This window comes from Acipenser ruthenus, chromosome 10 (genome assembly GCF_902713425.1).
Source record: "Acipenser ruthenus chromosome 10, fAciRut3.2 maternal haplotype, whole genome shotgun sequence".
Classification (NCBI taxonomy): domain Eukaryota; kingdom Metazoa; phylum Chordata; class Actinopteri; order Acipenseriformes; family Acipenseridae; genus Acipenser; species Acipenser ruthenus.
The window spans coordinates 18,499,624-18,515,225 of NC_081198.1; the positions used below are offsets into that span (position 1 = coordinate 18,499,624).

The following is a 15,602-nucleotide window of genomic DNA, read 5'->3' on the forward strand; positions in this document are numbered from 1 at the left end:
GATTCTGAAGGCTAAATTAGTCAGAAAATTCAAAAGATTCTTGTACAGTATATTAAATAAAATGGTGTTACTGTTTCACACATTTCTAAATCCATTGACACATTTTCTTATCTTTCCTTGTTACATGCAATCATTAACAAAATCCCTCATTTAATTACAATCTTTCAAAAAATAAAAATGTTTATTCAGAACATGTTTTTTATTAAACTTATGGTGGATCTAAATACTGCAGACAGACAGCAACCCCAGAATTGGATATTCCCAATAACATATGCTGTGTAATGTTATTACCAAGTTTCATAACAATTTGATAAGTGGTTCTTTAGATCTATGGAAAGAACGTACAGCCGCCTCCTCTATATCCCTTTCGCGGGGGATTTCATCCCCAGCTGGAGATAATAAAGACACAAAGGTGTGCAGTATCTGTGACCACAGAGCAGTAGGTTGTAGCTTTGTTTCCTCTGCTTCTATAGTAGTTTTGCAAAATGTCAGCTGATATCGCTGACACAGCACTCTGGACTCGGAAGCAGAATGGTGCCAATGGGCACAGCTTTGAGGATCTCCGGTCTAGTTTATTCTTTTCTTTAAAACAAGAAGGTTCTTATTGCAATGATTTCAGTGACAACAGTGCCTCGTTCGCCACAGTTTAGACTCATTGTACAGGCCCAGTTTTGTTTCAGTTTTACAAATAGTGTCATGGTGGATGGGAACTCTTACAGTTCTGTAGTTTCTTTCTTTCTTTCTTTCTTTCTTTCTTTCTTTCTTTCTTTCTTTCTTTCTTTCTTTCCTTGTTAAACTATTTAAATGCAATCACTTAGAAGGAGAGGGTTTGAGACTGGCCTGCACTAAGACAATTGAAAGCAGGGTACTTTCACCAAGAGGAATTTAACCTTCAAAATAAATGACTGGCATGTCTTATTCAATGTGGATATGAATTTTTTTACCAGGGACACTGAGCTCCAGTTATGAGTTGCACTGTCAGATAAATTGGTAATCCATCACAGCACGAGACAGATTAATATGACCTTTGACTCCTCGATCCTCTGCAGGTGCAGATGTTTTCATTTCCAAGGTTTTTGGTGCTCCCTCTTCTACTGGTAGTAGCCAGTTAAACACATATGTCAGTAACATACATCCTCCACTACAGCTGTACATTTAAAATGGCAGTGTGACTAAAAGGTTGATGACCATGTTATATCAACAGTATATACAGAATAACATGAAAGGTTTAATGAAAATTGCAATCTGGTTGAGAAATAGATAGATGTCCGATGGCTCCACAGAAACCCTCATGAGATGGAGTAGGGTGGGCTTTTAAACAGTAACTCTGAATGGTTATGAAATAGCACGGTTTCTTAACTGTTAGATTATTCTTGTTGTTTAGAATCACTTTGAATATAATCTCTAAGTACAGCTGGTATACCAGAGTGACACCATTAACCTGTCCTCTTGCAACACTCTGCCCCTAGTGGATGTAAGAAATGCAGAGGAAAAGCCCTGCACATAAATAGAGGGGGCAGGGCAAAGCCCTGCATGTAAATAAATGTGTTGTTTATTAAGCACAGGTGATTTGTTATTGTAAGATTTAAAATGTATTGGTGTAGTATTATTTAAAAGAATGGATTTTTGGGCAACAGGAGTTGTTATTTGTATGATTTGAATATATTTTGTTTATTTAAAATACAATATTTTGTTATTATTTATGTATAAACGTGACTGTGAAAATGCCGTGTTTGTTGCTGTTTGGCAGTGTGGCATCCTAACAAAACCCTGTGCAGATGGTGACCATCTCCCGAATCACCAATATAAAAGACTGCAGCTCTCCCTGTTTCAGAGTGGGCTGTTTAGAGGAGGAACATGTGTGAGAGATGGGAGAAGGAAAGCAAAGCTAAATAAAATGAAACAGAAAGTAAAAACAGAACTGCTACATGTACGAGTGCCGGAAGCTCCAGCACAGTATTTGTTTGCTTGTATTTGGTGTGCGAGACCTGTTTTTGTTTACCTCTTTTATGTTTGCTCTGTGAGCAGTGTTTTTGTGTTTAAATATTTATTTTATTTTTGTGTCAATAAACACAGAGCCGCAGTGCGCTTTGCACCCGAGTACTGACTGTGAGTCTGTTTCAGTTCCTGCTTCTGGCCTGACGTCACCAACCTCAGCCGTCCCGTCACAGTAAGAAATATACAAATGTGGTGCTTCTTACATCTAAGAGGAGGCTGAGTGTAGCAGGGAGGTTAATGGTTAAACACCTGTGTAGCAGAGAAAACATGTTTCTGTTAAAGTTCAGTTAAAGTTGCACTTGCTAGGTCATTTTACCTAAAGGGGGAAATTACCCCACCCCTTCAATGGCTTCTTTCCTGTCATTAACCAACCATCTGCTTCCCCTTTTAACTGTGTTTGAGCCAGTAACATAAACCAAAAGACATTGTTGAGGTAAAATGACCCAGGAAGTGCAAGTGCAAAAAGCTAACCCGAGAATTAGGCATAGAAACTGAGATTTTCCTTTAACCTAGTAGTACCAGATATCATGTTTTAAAATTAAAATAAGTTTGCTATAACATGTGCTTCTTTTGAAACTGCACGTTTGATGCCTATTTAGTAAAACAGGATGAAATAATGTTGTTAGCTACCGTTACTATAAAGCATTTCATGTCAATGGGTTAATAAGTCTGTTAGTAACAAAGTGAAAGTTGACATGTTGACACCCTGTGGATGAGAGACTACCCCATCAGCAGAATCTGAGGTATAGTTGATAATCCTAGGTTCCTTTTGGAGCATGACTTCAAATGTGTTATATAAATGAACAGGGGAGGCCCACAATAAGGGTTCCAAACAGTCAGCTTGCCCTGCTGGAGAGATACTTTCCTGAGCTAGTGAAGCATGCTGTGAATTTGCAAGCTGTCACCCTGAACAGAGCTGATGTTGTTTCACTTCATATCTGAAATAGGGACCTGTTAGCATGCCATCAGATACTCCCTGTGTTAGACTGACCCCTTGAGACCCTAATAAATCTGGGCTATCAGTAGCTGTCTGATTAACTGTCTCAATGCGTTTCTGGATAATAACCAGTCTGTGTGTCAGAGCGAACTTACTGCTCCTTCACTCCCCCTGATTGGTTATACAGTCAAAAGAGTATAAATATAAAAGGAGGGTATGATGATGTAGTATAATGTGCTGATGAGAATGCACTTAGAATACTATGTTCAATTATGGTCACCACAACACAAAAGGGAAAGTTTGGCTCTGGAGAGAGTCCAAAGAAGAATGAGCTATGAAGATTGAGGAACCTGAATCTATTCACACTAGAACAAAGAAGAATTAGGGGTGACTTAGTGAAATTCTACTTCTGATTGTGATTATTATTCATCAGTGGTCTGACCATACTTACCCCTGATTTTGACTTACGTCTGATTTCATTTAGGTCCGAGATGACTTGTGTTCCATTTGATTTATGTCCGACAGTGCTTGGCCAACCAGGGGCCCGTTTCCCAATAGCAGCTTTGTAACCCAAATGTAACCAGCATCATAAGACCATTGTAAGTGCAACGTTTGCAAACTGCAGTGTTTCCAAAACAGCATCGTAACTCCAGTCGCTCTTGAACTACTGCTTGAGTTCATGACTGAACTGGCGTAATCTGACATGTTCATGGAGGTTGTAATGCACTGTGGAAACATAAAGACATAACTCAGCAAGGGCTGCTATTTAGAGGATAGTTGCTTTGAATCGTCACTAACACTGCAGACGCCCTCGTGGTCGGCTCATTGGAATATACTTCTGCATAAGTTAAATCCTGCCATTTCTTGCGAACCTCTTTGCCTCGTGGAGGACCAGTGTTTAAAGCATTTACTTTCATTGCAATTTCTTCACACTTCTTTTTTGTTTACAGAATAATATATCCTTGTTTATTTCTACCTCAATTTGGCTAAATATACAGACGTGCTGAAATTTGTTGGTACCCCTCCACAAAAAATGAAGAATGCACAATTTTCTCTGAAATAACTTGAAACTGACAAAAGTAATTGGCATCCACCATTGTTTATTCCATATTTAATAAAAATCAGACTTTGCTTTGTGATTTTTTATTCAACATAATATTGTAAATAATAAAACAAATGAAAATGGCATGGACAAAAATGATGGGACCGCTAACCTAATATTTTGTTGCACAACCTTTAGAGGCAATCACTGCAATCAAACGTTTTCTGTAGCTCTCAATGAGACTTCTGTACCTGTTAACAGGTAGTTTGGCCCACTCTTCCTGAGCAAACTGCTCCAGCTGTCTCAGGTTTGATGGGTGCCTTCTCCAGACTGCAAGTTTCAGCTCTTTCCATAGATGTTCGATAGGATTCAGATCAAGACTCATAGAAGGCCACTTCAGAATAGTCCAATGTTTTGTTCTTATCCATTCTTGGGTGCTTTTAGCTGTGTGTTTTGGGTCATTATCCTGTTGGAGGACCCATGACCTGCGACTGAGACAGAGCTTTCTGACACTGGGCAGTACGTTTCGCTCCAGAATGCCTTGATAGTCTTGAGATTTCATTGTGCCCTGCACAGATTCAAGGCACCCTGTGCCAGGTGCAGCAAAGCAGCCCCAAAACATAACCGAGCCTCCTCCATGTTTCACTGTAGGTATGGTGTTCTTTTCTTTGAAAGCTTCATTTTTTCGTCTGTGAACATAGAGCTGATGTGACTTGCCAAAAAGCTCCAGTTTTGACTCATCTGTCCAAAGGACATTCTCCCAGAAGGATTGTGGCTTGTCAATATGCATTTTAGCAAATTCCAGTCTGGCTTTTTTATATTTTTCTGTCAAAAGTCGAGTCCTCCTGGGTCTTCTTCCATGGAGCCCACTTTCGCTCAAAAAGCGACGGATGGTGCAATCAGAAACTGACGTACCTTCACCTTGGAGTTCAGCTTGTATCTCTTTGGCAGTTATCCTTGGTTCTTTTTCTACCATTCGCACTATCCTTCTGTTCAATCTGGGGTCGATTTTCCTCTTGCGGCCGCGCCCAGGGAGGTTGGCAACAGTTCCATGGACCTTAAACTTCTTAATAATATTTGCAACTGTTGTCACAGGAACATCAAGCTGCTTGGAGATGGTCTTGTAGCCTTTACCTTTACCATGCTTGTCTATGATTTTCTTTCAGATCTCCTCAGACAACTCTCTCCTTTGCTTTCTCTGGTCCATGTTCAGTGTGGTGCACACAATGATACCAAACAGCACAGTGACTACTTTTCTCCATTTACATAGGCTGAATAACTGATTACAAGATTGGAGACATGTGTGATACTAATTAAAGAAACTAATTAGTTTGAAATATCACTATAATCCCATTATTTATTATCTTTTCTAAGGGGTACCAACAAATGTGTCCAGGCCATTTTAGAATATCTTTGTAGAATAAGCAATAATTCATCTCTTTTCACAGCTTCTGTGCTTTATTCTATGACATACCAAAGGCATGCAAGTATACATGATAAAATAGCTTTTAATTTCATCACTTTTCAGGAGGAATGAAGCATTATTTCAATGAGCTGTAAGGGTACCAACAAATTTGAGCACGTCTGTATATATATATATATTTTTTTACTTTTGCCTGCATGTTCAACCAGTGCATTTTTTGTTTGATTTACAAGAAAACTTTCATTTATATATATGCTAATCCACAAATTAGCTTCAAATGTGTTTCCCAACAAAGCCCTGAAAAAGCTCTTCAAAGCATAACAATGCACGTGAATTTCAAAAAACAAGCTGCACTTTTACGTGGCGTTTTGGGAAACGTACGTCAAGAGAGACTGGAAGCAGCCGCATGATCATCGTGACAATGATCGTGAGCTCCAAGTACTTCTGTTATCGGGAAACGAGCCCCTGGTTTTGGGACAAGTTGATTGGTACCCCTTATTGAAGTCTTTCAATCCTAAAAGCAGTTGACCCTAACCAATACTTTAAGTGTCACACTGAAACCAGGACCATAGGACACAGTTGGAAATGAAGTAGAGACAGTTTGATAGGAGACACCTCTTCACACAGAGAGTGGTGAGGCTACGGAATAGGTTTCCTAGTCATATTGTTGAAGGAGACACTTCTTCACACAGAGAGTGGTGAGGTTATGGGATATGTTTCCTAGTCATGTTGTTGTTGGAGACACTTCTTCACACAGAGAGTGGTGAGGCTACAGAATAGGTTTCCTAGTCATATTGTTGAACGAGACACTTCTTCACACAGAGAGTAGTGAGGCTATGGAATAAGTTTCCTAGTCATATTGTTGAAGGAGACACTTCTTCACATAGAGTAGAGTCCTGCATCGGATCGGGTACCTGCGGTTGCCTGTGGGTGACCTGCAAAAGCGGGTCGGTTCAGGTCGGAATGTGAACTTTTTCGCAGTTTACGGATGGGGTGCGGGTCAGAAATTTAGAGAGGTAAATCAGAAGTGTGGAATTCTTTTGGAATTACAGTAAAAGTAAATAATAACGTCATTATGTTTTTGTGAACGACAGCCACAAAACTGGTACATCTCTGTGAAAGCACAGGTGTAGCTCCCTTTCAACTGGTGGCAGAAAAGGAATAGACAGGTATTTTATAGTAAAGTAAGTAGAGATAGTTAATATGTTACAGTGTTAAATTATATCCAGAACACTAGAGAAAGCTACCATGCTGTATAGTCTATTGTATAAACTTAACCTTTGGAGAATGGTAGATATATCTGTGTGTGAATGTGAGAGTCAGTTAACGCAGGCAGTAGGTAAATGACAAACACTTGCAGGTTCGGGTCGGGTTTCAGGTCTTATTAAAGCAGGTCGGGACGGGTCGCAGGTAAGAAGTCGGTGTTGCAGTTGGTTGCGGGTTCAGGTCGGGTCCTGTTGTAGCGGGTAAAGGTCGGAAGTGGGTCGTAAAAAATCGGACACAGAGAGTGGTGAGGCTGTGGAATCAGTGAAGGTGAATGCCCAGCCTAAAAGCCAAATTGTTTTTGTTTAACCATTTATTTTAGCCCTTGTGTCTGTTTATTTGCTCAGTAATAAAACGTGTGCTTTAAACGGCAGCTTCCAAGCTTCTCAGTCTCATTATTGACGCTATCCTGTTACAATCATCTTTTGAAATTTCAGGAATTTTAAATTTGAATTATAGCTCTATCTGTGTAAACCAGGCTGAAGGTAATAGACTAATTCAACAGATTCAAGCAACAGTCTGACCACATTTAAGACCACTGCACAACAAATTCCAGTAACAGTGTTTTGATACACTCACCCCTCGTTATATCGACCCTTGCTATACTGCGGATTTGGATATATCGTGATTCTGGAGTTGGCTGCTCATTTTTACCGTCTAACTGCGCATGCCTTAGCTGCAATATACATAGGCAAATTCATTTCGAATTACTGTTTGTTTTATTTCATACTGCACATCACAAACAAAAATATACAAAACAAAAACAAAGCATTAATATCATACTTTTTTTATCATATACACACACATTGCACAATAACACAAAGCAAATTCAATATCTACTTGCTGAAGCGGTTTTTATTTTAGCAATGCACTAGCAAAAGTCACAGGGTAGTGATGTCAGCTGCCTGGCAACAGGCCTCCTATATTGGGAATGGATTCTTTCAATGCAGCGGGTTTGTGCATTTGAGAAAGGATAGTAAAACTCATTACATTAATTGGAGACTTAAGTTGATGAAAAGCAATTACCCTCTGCAGTACAAATTAAAATGGTGTGCTGCTTGTTATACGAAAAATGAGAAAACGCAGGTTGCGTAGATGATTTATATTGGACCCTGATGCACCCGATAAAACGAGGGAGTGGTTGTACAGTATTTGTTAGCCTATTTGTTTTTCTATGGGTCTCTCGCTATATCGCGGCCCTCGATATATAGTGGATTTATATTGGAACCCAACACCGGCGATATATATCGAGTGGGTGGTGTATCTATACATTTGTTACTCATTATTCCATCAGTACTCATCTGGTTACTAGTAGCGGAGCAAACAGGCATCTTAACCACAATGCGAAAGAGCCGGTCTCATCTGCATTCATTTATTATAGAGCTTTTAACCTCATCTCCTGTCATCCCTAATGTCTAATCCTATCATAGAATTGTAATATTGAAGTTTTGTGTCTACTACTATTTCATTATGATAGCATTCTTATTATGAATCTAAGTCAGTTTGGATTAATGAGAGTCTACTGTACTAGATACAAAACAATCTGATCTCATGAAACATTTTACTTGGCTGTAAAATATGTGAATGTATTGACTGAAGCACTTTACTGTACTTTAGAGTTGCTCTCAATGTTTGTGGGTAGACTTGCATATAGAATCTCATATAGGGTACTGTACAAGCTGATACCCACCCCACAGGAGTCTTGTTTCATTATTTGAATTCCTGCGAAGGTTTTCTTCGAGTCTTTGTATTTGCTTGTTCTTGCTGACCATGGTATAAATCTTTCAGGTTGTTTTTTCTTTTTAGGTAATTTCAATTCATTAATCTGTCTTTGGCGTTTGGTTTTAATTAATATAAAACACTGAGTTTAAAACCTATTATTATTATTATTATTATTATTATTATTATTATTATTATTATTATTATTATTATTATTATTATTGTGGTGATGAGAGCTGTATATGGTCCAGTCATAACTACTTGCTTGTGGTGCTACAGAGTTCAATGTATTAAATAGGTCACTGGACTTGTAAGCTGGAGTCTGGCACTGACTGTTGCTCTTTCTTCTATTGCAGCTACGACATCTGTACCTACAAGAACAAGCCATGCGGGACCCTGGGTGAGCACAATAAACATTGATTTCAGCCTATAGAGCTCTCTGTTTGCACGGATGGGATACAAGAGGGTGGGGTGAGGGTGTCTGGTTAGGATTATGTACAGAAGGGCTCATGTTAAGCCCAGGCAGGGTAAACAGCTTCAGGCAGAAAGCCAGCTCTGTTAGCAGGTCATAAAGCACCATGGTGTGTCTATACTGGGGCCATTCATAGATTAGGACATGAAGTCTCACTCAAAGAAGGGAAATAACGCACTTCCAGACCGTTATTAACCTTATACAAATAGCAAGAACAGACAAGTCATAATGATTAGCTCCTAGGAAGGGGCTACAAGAACATAAGAATATTTACAAACAAGAGGAAGCCTTTTGGCCCATCAGTGCTTGTCAGGTTCCTAGTAGCTGGTTGATCTCAAAACTTTGTCAAGTTGGGTCTTTAAGGATCCCCATCCAGGATTCAGCATCAGCAATATGACCAGGTAACCCCTTCCATTCCCTCACCACTCTGTGTAAAGTGTCTCCTAGCCGCAGCTCCATCTCCACTTCACTTCCAATGGTGTCTCTGAGGTAAGGTCAGAACAAGAGACAAGAGTATATATTAGACGGCAGCAGCTCCTGTATACGGCAGTGATATCCAGGAAGCAGGTACAAAGGCAGTCCTTCAAGTCCCTCAGAGTTCCTGTGTATTTCCTCCCAGGGCTGGCCCCAGTCTCAGGGATGTGTGAGCCGGAGCGGAGCTGCAGCATTAACGAGGATATTGGCTTGGCTTCTGCCTTTACCATCGCGCACGAGGTCGGGCACAAGTAGGTGTGCAGTTATACAGCATGCAAAGTCACCCCCTACCTCATCACTATGGAAGGTAGAGGGGGATGTAAAAATGTCTAAAGTAAATTACCAACAATTAATTAAGATTGAGTCATTTTATATGCATTCTGGAACCAAAAAAGATCAAAGGTCGAAATTCAGGGTAATGCATTTAAAGAAGACCAATACATATTAAAATGTGTGTTCTTTACGAGTGCTTGTGGTCTGAATAATATGAAACATGTCCACTTTTTTTGTCTTGTATGGCATACAGACAAAAAACGAATATGGTGACCTTTCAGATTTCTAGCTTTAAAACATTTATATGCATCTGTTATTTGAAACAAAACCAAAAAAATGTTTTCTGGCAAAATATGAAGATATAACGAATTATGTGCAGTAAAAAGCATTTGTGAGTAAGGGTCTGTCAGCACACGTATTTCCTACAAGAAATCAGTTTTTAGGAATTCAAAAATGTTCTCTATGTCTGTGTGCCTCATAGTTATTCTGTGTTTTTAGAAGCATTTTATTTGGAAGCAAACATTCCTTTCACTCTGGGTGCTGTCAGAAGTGCCGTAAATGATACAAAACATGACGCAAAACATATGCAGATTAGCAAAATGGTAATGATTTGTAAAGCCATTGTGACCTTTCCTTAGCCCTACCTTAAACATTAACTTTATTATAATAAAATCTACAGTAATACATTGTTTTATCGTCTTATACACAGCTGTATTATTGTATGAACTGTACTCTGTTTTGGAGGAAACTATCAGCGACACAGAACACAACTTTCAATGTCTCAGTTTATTAGCAGAGTCAAGTAACTGCAGCGTGATAGCCTACTTACTCTCAAAGAAGTAGTTTTGTTTCAACAAGTTATTTACAGCTTTCAAAACATTTTAGGCAAGTGAAGAAATGTTTGTAACGTGTAATAATCATTTGTAATAACATTGGAAGCTTACTTGTGCAATGTCACATGAATATAAATCCAGTGACATATCTTAGTGTTAAAATGACTTTTTAATGTTTTTTGGTATACTCCAGGTTACCATGTTCAGTCTCATATACCAGATTCAAGTATAAAATACAAGCAAAAAAACTAAGAACAATAATATTGCCGGTGCTATTAGGTGGTCAGATAATGGATTTGAAACCTTAGTTAGCACTCCTTTCACAGTTCCAGAGAAGGTGCTCCTAACCTCATCTTTGCCTTGCAGTTTTGGGATGAACCACGACGGGGCAGGAAACCCCTGTGGAACCAAAGACAATGAGTCGGCCAGGATCATGGCAGCGCAGCTGGCATCCAACACCGACCCCTTCGCCTGGTCTGCCTGCAGCCGTAAATACATCACCCGCTTCTTAGAGTAGGTCCTTCCCAAGCCTGTCCCTTAAAATGTGGTTCTCAAAGGTCTGCAAAAGGCCTTGACATGAAAAAAATGGCTATTTTCAAAAGGCAGAGAAACACATGTTGAAGATTTTGAATCCACCAGGATTTAATATTATTGAAGGTTTAATTTGGTTTCCTTTGGTTTCCTTTGGTACAATAATGTCTACATGATCAATAACTTTTCTTTGGCTTCAATATGTGTGACACGGTTTTTAGGTTATTTTTTACACACTGACCTGAATGCTGGAAAACAATTCCCTAGAGCTTGGTGACACTGTGCCATTAGTCCAGTGGTTTTACCGGTGTAGCCGTAATTAAATGACCACATTCAAATGTATTTGGGTTTGTGTTTGGTTATTATTTTATAAATATACAATAGTGTTGAAAGCAGTGGTACTATGGTCCCCAAAGGCCATTCTACAACAGGGTTTAGGTTTTGAGGTTATCAATTAAATAATTAATGGATTAATACCTACAGTAGGTTTAATTAGTTAAATTAAGGGTAACATTGTAACCAATATCTGGTCGCTCTGAACCAGTGATTGTTATATTTGGTTATAACAGCTGTTACCAGGACCCAGGAAAGGGTTAACTGTGAGCCTTGGTTTATCATTAATTACCTGTAAATTGCCATGTGATGAATGCCAGCGAGGAGTTGTGGGGATTATCCAGCTCCAGCTGACACTGCTTAAGGTAATTGGCTCTGAGCACTGACAGGTAGAGCAGGGCATTGCTTGAGTGTTTGAGTGTTCAGAAGTTCAGGTACTGAGTTGCAGGAGGCATGCTGGGAGCTGATACAAGCCCTGTTTAGTTTAGTGGGCTGACACAGAGAGCCACAATATTTATTGTTTATTTGTAAAGTTTTGTTGTATCTTGTTTGCTTTTAGTTTTTTTTAACCTTGTAGTTTTGAAAACAGACGCGCGCCAGCTTGCACTGTATCCCAGTATTCAGTTGTGAGTGTTGCTGACAGCTTGAATCCTTGTACCCTTGCTGCATGTGAGTGAGGGAGCACTGTGTGTGGAAGAACTATCCTCGAGTGGTTTGAGGTGACAACTGCAGTTTTGCACCCTTTAAAATTGAGTATGAAACAATTAAAACAATTTTTTTGTTTTTCTTTTTCTTTTAAAGGGGACAATAACAATAAACAATTTACATGCAAAATAGAGACCATATATTGCATTTCCAGGCTTGCTGAAAAGCATTTTGATATTTATTTTGTGGTACTAGCTTATGCAAATTTCAAAATTCCAGGAAATAATTGTTTTGTAGACTATTATTTTCTTAACTGAATGTGATGGTGCCCAGACAAAAAAAAAATTGAATAAGCTTCTATTCTTTTTCTATTTGGAGGCAATGATAATATGTTCTTATTAAATGTTATAAATTATGTTTATGATAATCATTTTCATTAAAAAACAAATAATTAAAAACTGTCACAGAATTCCTACCTAAATAAAACCACAGTTTTCAAACTACCTAAGGTTCTAAATGAAGAAATCGGTTTTATTTGACTTGATTTTTGCCTTGCGGTTGCAGGTATTCTTAACAGTGTATAATATTTCAATTGTCACTTCACCCCCCCCCCCCCCCCTTTTCTCTGTTTCCCCTCTCTGTCTTTTTCCTCAGCTCAGGCCGTGGTGACTGTTTGAAGAACTCTCCCCCAAAGCGAGTCTTTGTGTACCCCACCTCCCTCCCGGGACAGCAGCACGATGCAGACGAGCAGTGCAGATTCCAGTATGGCAGCGCCTCCCGTCAGTGCAACTACGGGGTAACACAGTCTAAACACCGTTTAAACACACAGTGCCCTCTGTAGGAGTGGAGGGAGTACTCCTTGCTATGCCTCTACTTAAATAAATAGTTAAACAAATAGTGAAATGTATTTAAGAACTCAGAAGGTCACGTTCAACTTTTGTTCTCGTTTACTCTGCATTTTTTGTCTACAAATAGAATAACATGTCTTTACCTTTTTTAATTTTCTGTCTTCAGAAAAATTATCAATCAGTATTTCGTTAACACATATACCTCAAACAACTTGGTATGTGTATGAAACATCAGAGTTACTGTAATCTTGTTGTGTATTGACCTGGTCACCAAAAGGGGGCTGAACATGTGTGAGTGCTAAAAACAAAATAGAGGATGTACTATTCTGTGTTTGTGCAATGAATGTGGATGAGACCGAATAACCGACCAGGTCACAGAGGAGTCGACAGGGTTCTTTACGACTATCCTCATGAGTGAAACAACAGCAGCACAGGAGTTTATGTAACAAGTACAAAATATGGAAACAAAAGAGTATGTATAGAAAAGAATGTGTAAACTGAAATTAAACAGCTGAATTTAAAGAATACATTTGTAGATCAAGCTCTGCAGCTGCACAGCTACTTGGCATCATTTGGAACAATATGATTCTATCGTTGGATTTGAATGAATGCAAGATAGATTCCAAAATGAGATCCAGGAATGTAGTGATTTACTGGTGTTTTCAGTTATATTATTTTATTGTGTGTTGTTGCTGATGAGAACCGCACCGGCGCCGTTCTGCCTCTTGACTCGGGAACCGCCGTCGTTCCGTCTCTGACTCAGGAATCGCTGGCTGCCTCACTGCTCACATGGTGGATCCACTGCTGCTGAGTCGCGTCGACGCCTGTTCTATCTCTGACTCGGGAATCGCTGGCTGCTCACTCTGCTTCCACGCTGGATCCGCTGCTGCTGCTCCTCACCGCACCGCTCCGTCTCTGACTTGGGAATCACGGCTGCTCAATTTGCTTCCGCGCTGGATCTGCTGCTGCTAAGTTGCGTTGCCGCCTGTTCCGTCTCTGACTCGGGAATCGCTGGCTGCTCACTTTGCTTCCACGCTGGATCTGCTGCTGCTAAGTTGCGTCGCCGCCTGTTCCGTCTCTGACTCAGGAATCGCTGGCTGCTCACTCTGCTTCCACGCTGGATCCGCTGCTGCTGCTCCTCACCGCACCGCTCCGTCTCTGACTTGGGAATCGCAGCTGCTCAATTTGCTTCCGCGCTGGATCTGCTGCTGCTAAGTTGCGTTGCCACCTGTTCCGTCTCTGACTCAGGAATCGCTGGCTGCTCACTCTGCTTCCACGCTGGATCCGCTGCTGCTGCTCCTCACCGCACCGCTCCGTCTCTGACTTGGGAATCACGGCTGCTCAATTTGCTTCCGCGCTGGATCTGCTGCTGCTAAGTTGCGTTGCCGCCTGTTCCGTCTCTGACTCGGGAATCGCTGGCTGCTCACTTTGCTTCCACGCTGGATCTGCTGCTGCTAAGTTGCGTCACCGCCTGTTCCGTCTCTGACTCAGGAATCGCTGGCTGCTCACTCTGCTTCCACGCTGGATCCGCTGCTGCTGCTCCTCACCGCACCGCTCCGTCTCTGACTCAGGAAACGCCGGATTCTGGAACTCTGCTTTGCTTGCTTTATTCAAATAGTGAAAGGTACACAAAATAACAGTCTTCAATACAGGAAGCAAAAAGATCCCTGGGTCTGACTCCAGGCACTGAGCTCAGTACAAACTTTTCATTTATATTTCCTGGGGTTAAATAGCCCTAGCTCCACCCCTAGTCCCTGTAGCAAGCAACCTATAGAAAGTAAGGCGTCCTTATCAAAACTCTCTGATTGGTTAAAATCATACAGAGCTTGGCTACACTTAGTCTGGGCTCACGCTGCGACTAGTTGGTTGTCAAGTGTACCTCAGCGTGTGTGATTAATGCTTTTGCATTGTTACAGTCAATCTTATTGTACATAATTATACCAAACTAAAATTCAATAGTTCCTTGATTACAACATTGCACAGTACATAAAAACTAGCATTCAATTGTGTTCAAGGACTACAGATAATACTGCATATATTTGCCTTTTAATACAGTGTTTTACCGGGTATTGTCAATAGTGTGCAATTCCTGCAATATAGTAATAATAAAACATAGCTAATTTCCTTACAAGGAAAAAACAAAACTTCATTTTATGTATAAAGATTTTTCTGTGCTAGAACGCATCATTTATCTGCTTATTCATGGATACGGTGTAAAACATACCTTTTCCTGGCCACATTCTCATCCTTTAAGAATGGTAACCTTGCATCTTTATTTTAAAATCTTTGCTTTGCTTTTTACAACTAAATTAAAATGTTGATCCAAAATGTAACACTTAGAATAGATTTTGGAGGGGATATCAGAAAACATTAGCTTCCAGTCAGTAACTTAATGAAATGTCTTGTAAGTGGTACAGGTGGAGAAGAAAAGGAGACCTTTTTGTCACCATCTTGCCAGAATTAATTACATAAAGATAATGTAAAAAGAAACCGATGCTACCTGCAAGTTGATGTTATTCAGCCAGTGCACTCAGTGTAATGGATGCTGTCGTGTATCAGTCCTGTTTACTGACCAACTCTGTGTGTGCTGTTTGCTAGGAAGTGTGTAGAGAGCTCTGGTGCATTAGCAAGAACAACCGCTGCATCACCAACAGCATCCCAGCCGCAGAGGGGACCGTGTGCCAGACCAGCACCATCGACCAGGGGGTGAGTGTGATCTACAGAGATAGGGGCCGTGTGCCAGACCAGCACCATCGACCAGGGGGTGAGTGTAATCTACAGAGATAGGGGCCGTGTGCCAGACCAGCACCA

The 15,602-nt window shown here is 40.3% G+C and overlaps 1 protein-coding gene across 4 annotated transcripts in view; it reads left to right on the plus strand.

The window, feature by feature from the left end:
• Positions 1 to 15,602, plus strand: part of LOC117411095 (A disintegrin and metalloproteinase with thrombospondin motifs 6-like) — a 93,648-nt gene that overhangs the window by 40,450 nt on the left and 37,596 nt on the right. For all 4 annotated transcript variants that reach the window (XM_059031919.1, XM_059031921.1, XM_059031918.1 and 1 more), the window contains exons 8-12: positions 8,739 to 8,782; positions 9,474 to 9,579; positions 10,801 to 10,947; positions 12,598 to 12,739; positions 15,390 to 15,497. In XM_059031919.1, the coding sequence (XP_058887902.1) occupies positions 8,739 to 8,782; positions 9,474 to 9,579; positions 10,801 to 10,947; positions 12,598 to 12,739; positions 15,390 to 15,497 (547 nt within the window). The remainder of the gene's footprint in view (positions 1 to 8,738; positions 8,783 to 9,473; positions 9,580 to 10,800; positions 10,948 to 12,597; positions 12,740 to 15,389; positions 15,498 to 15,602) is intronic.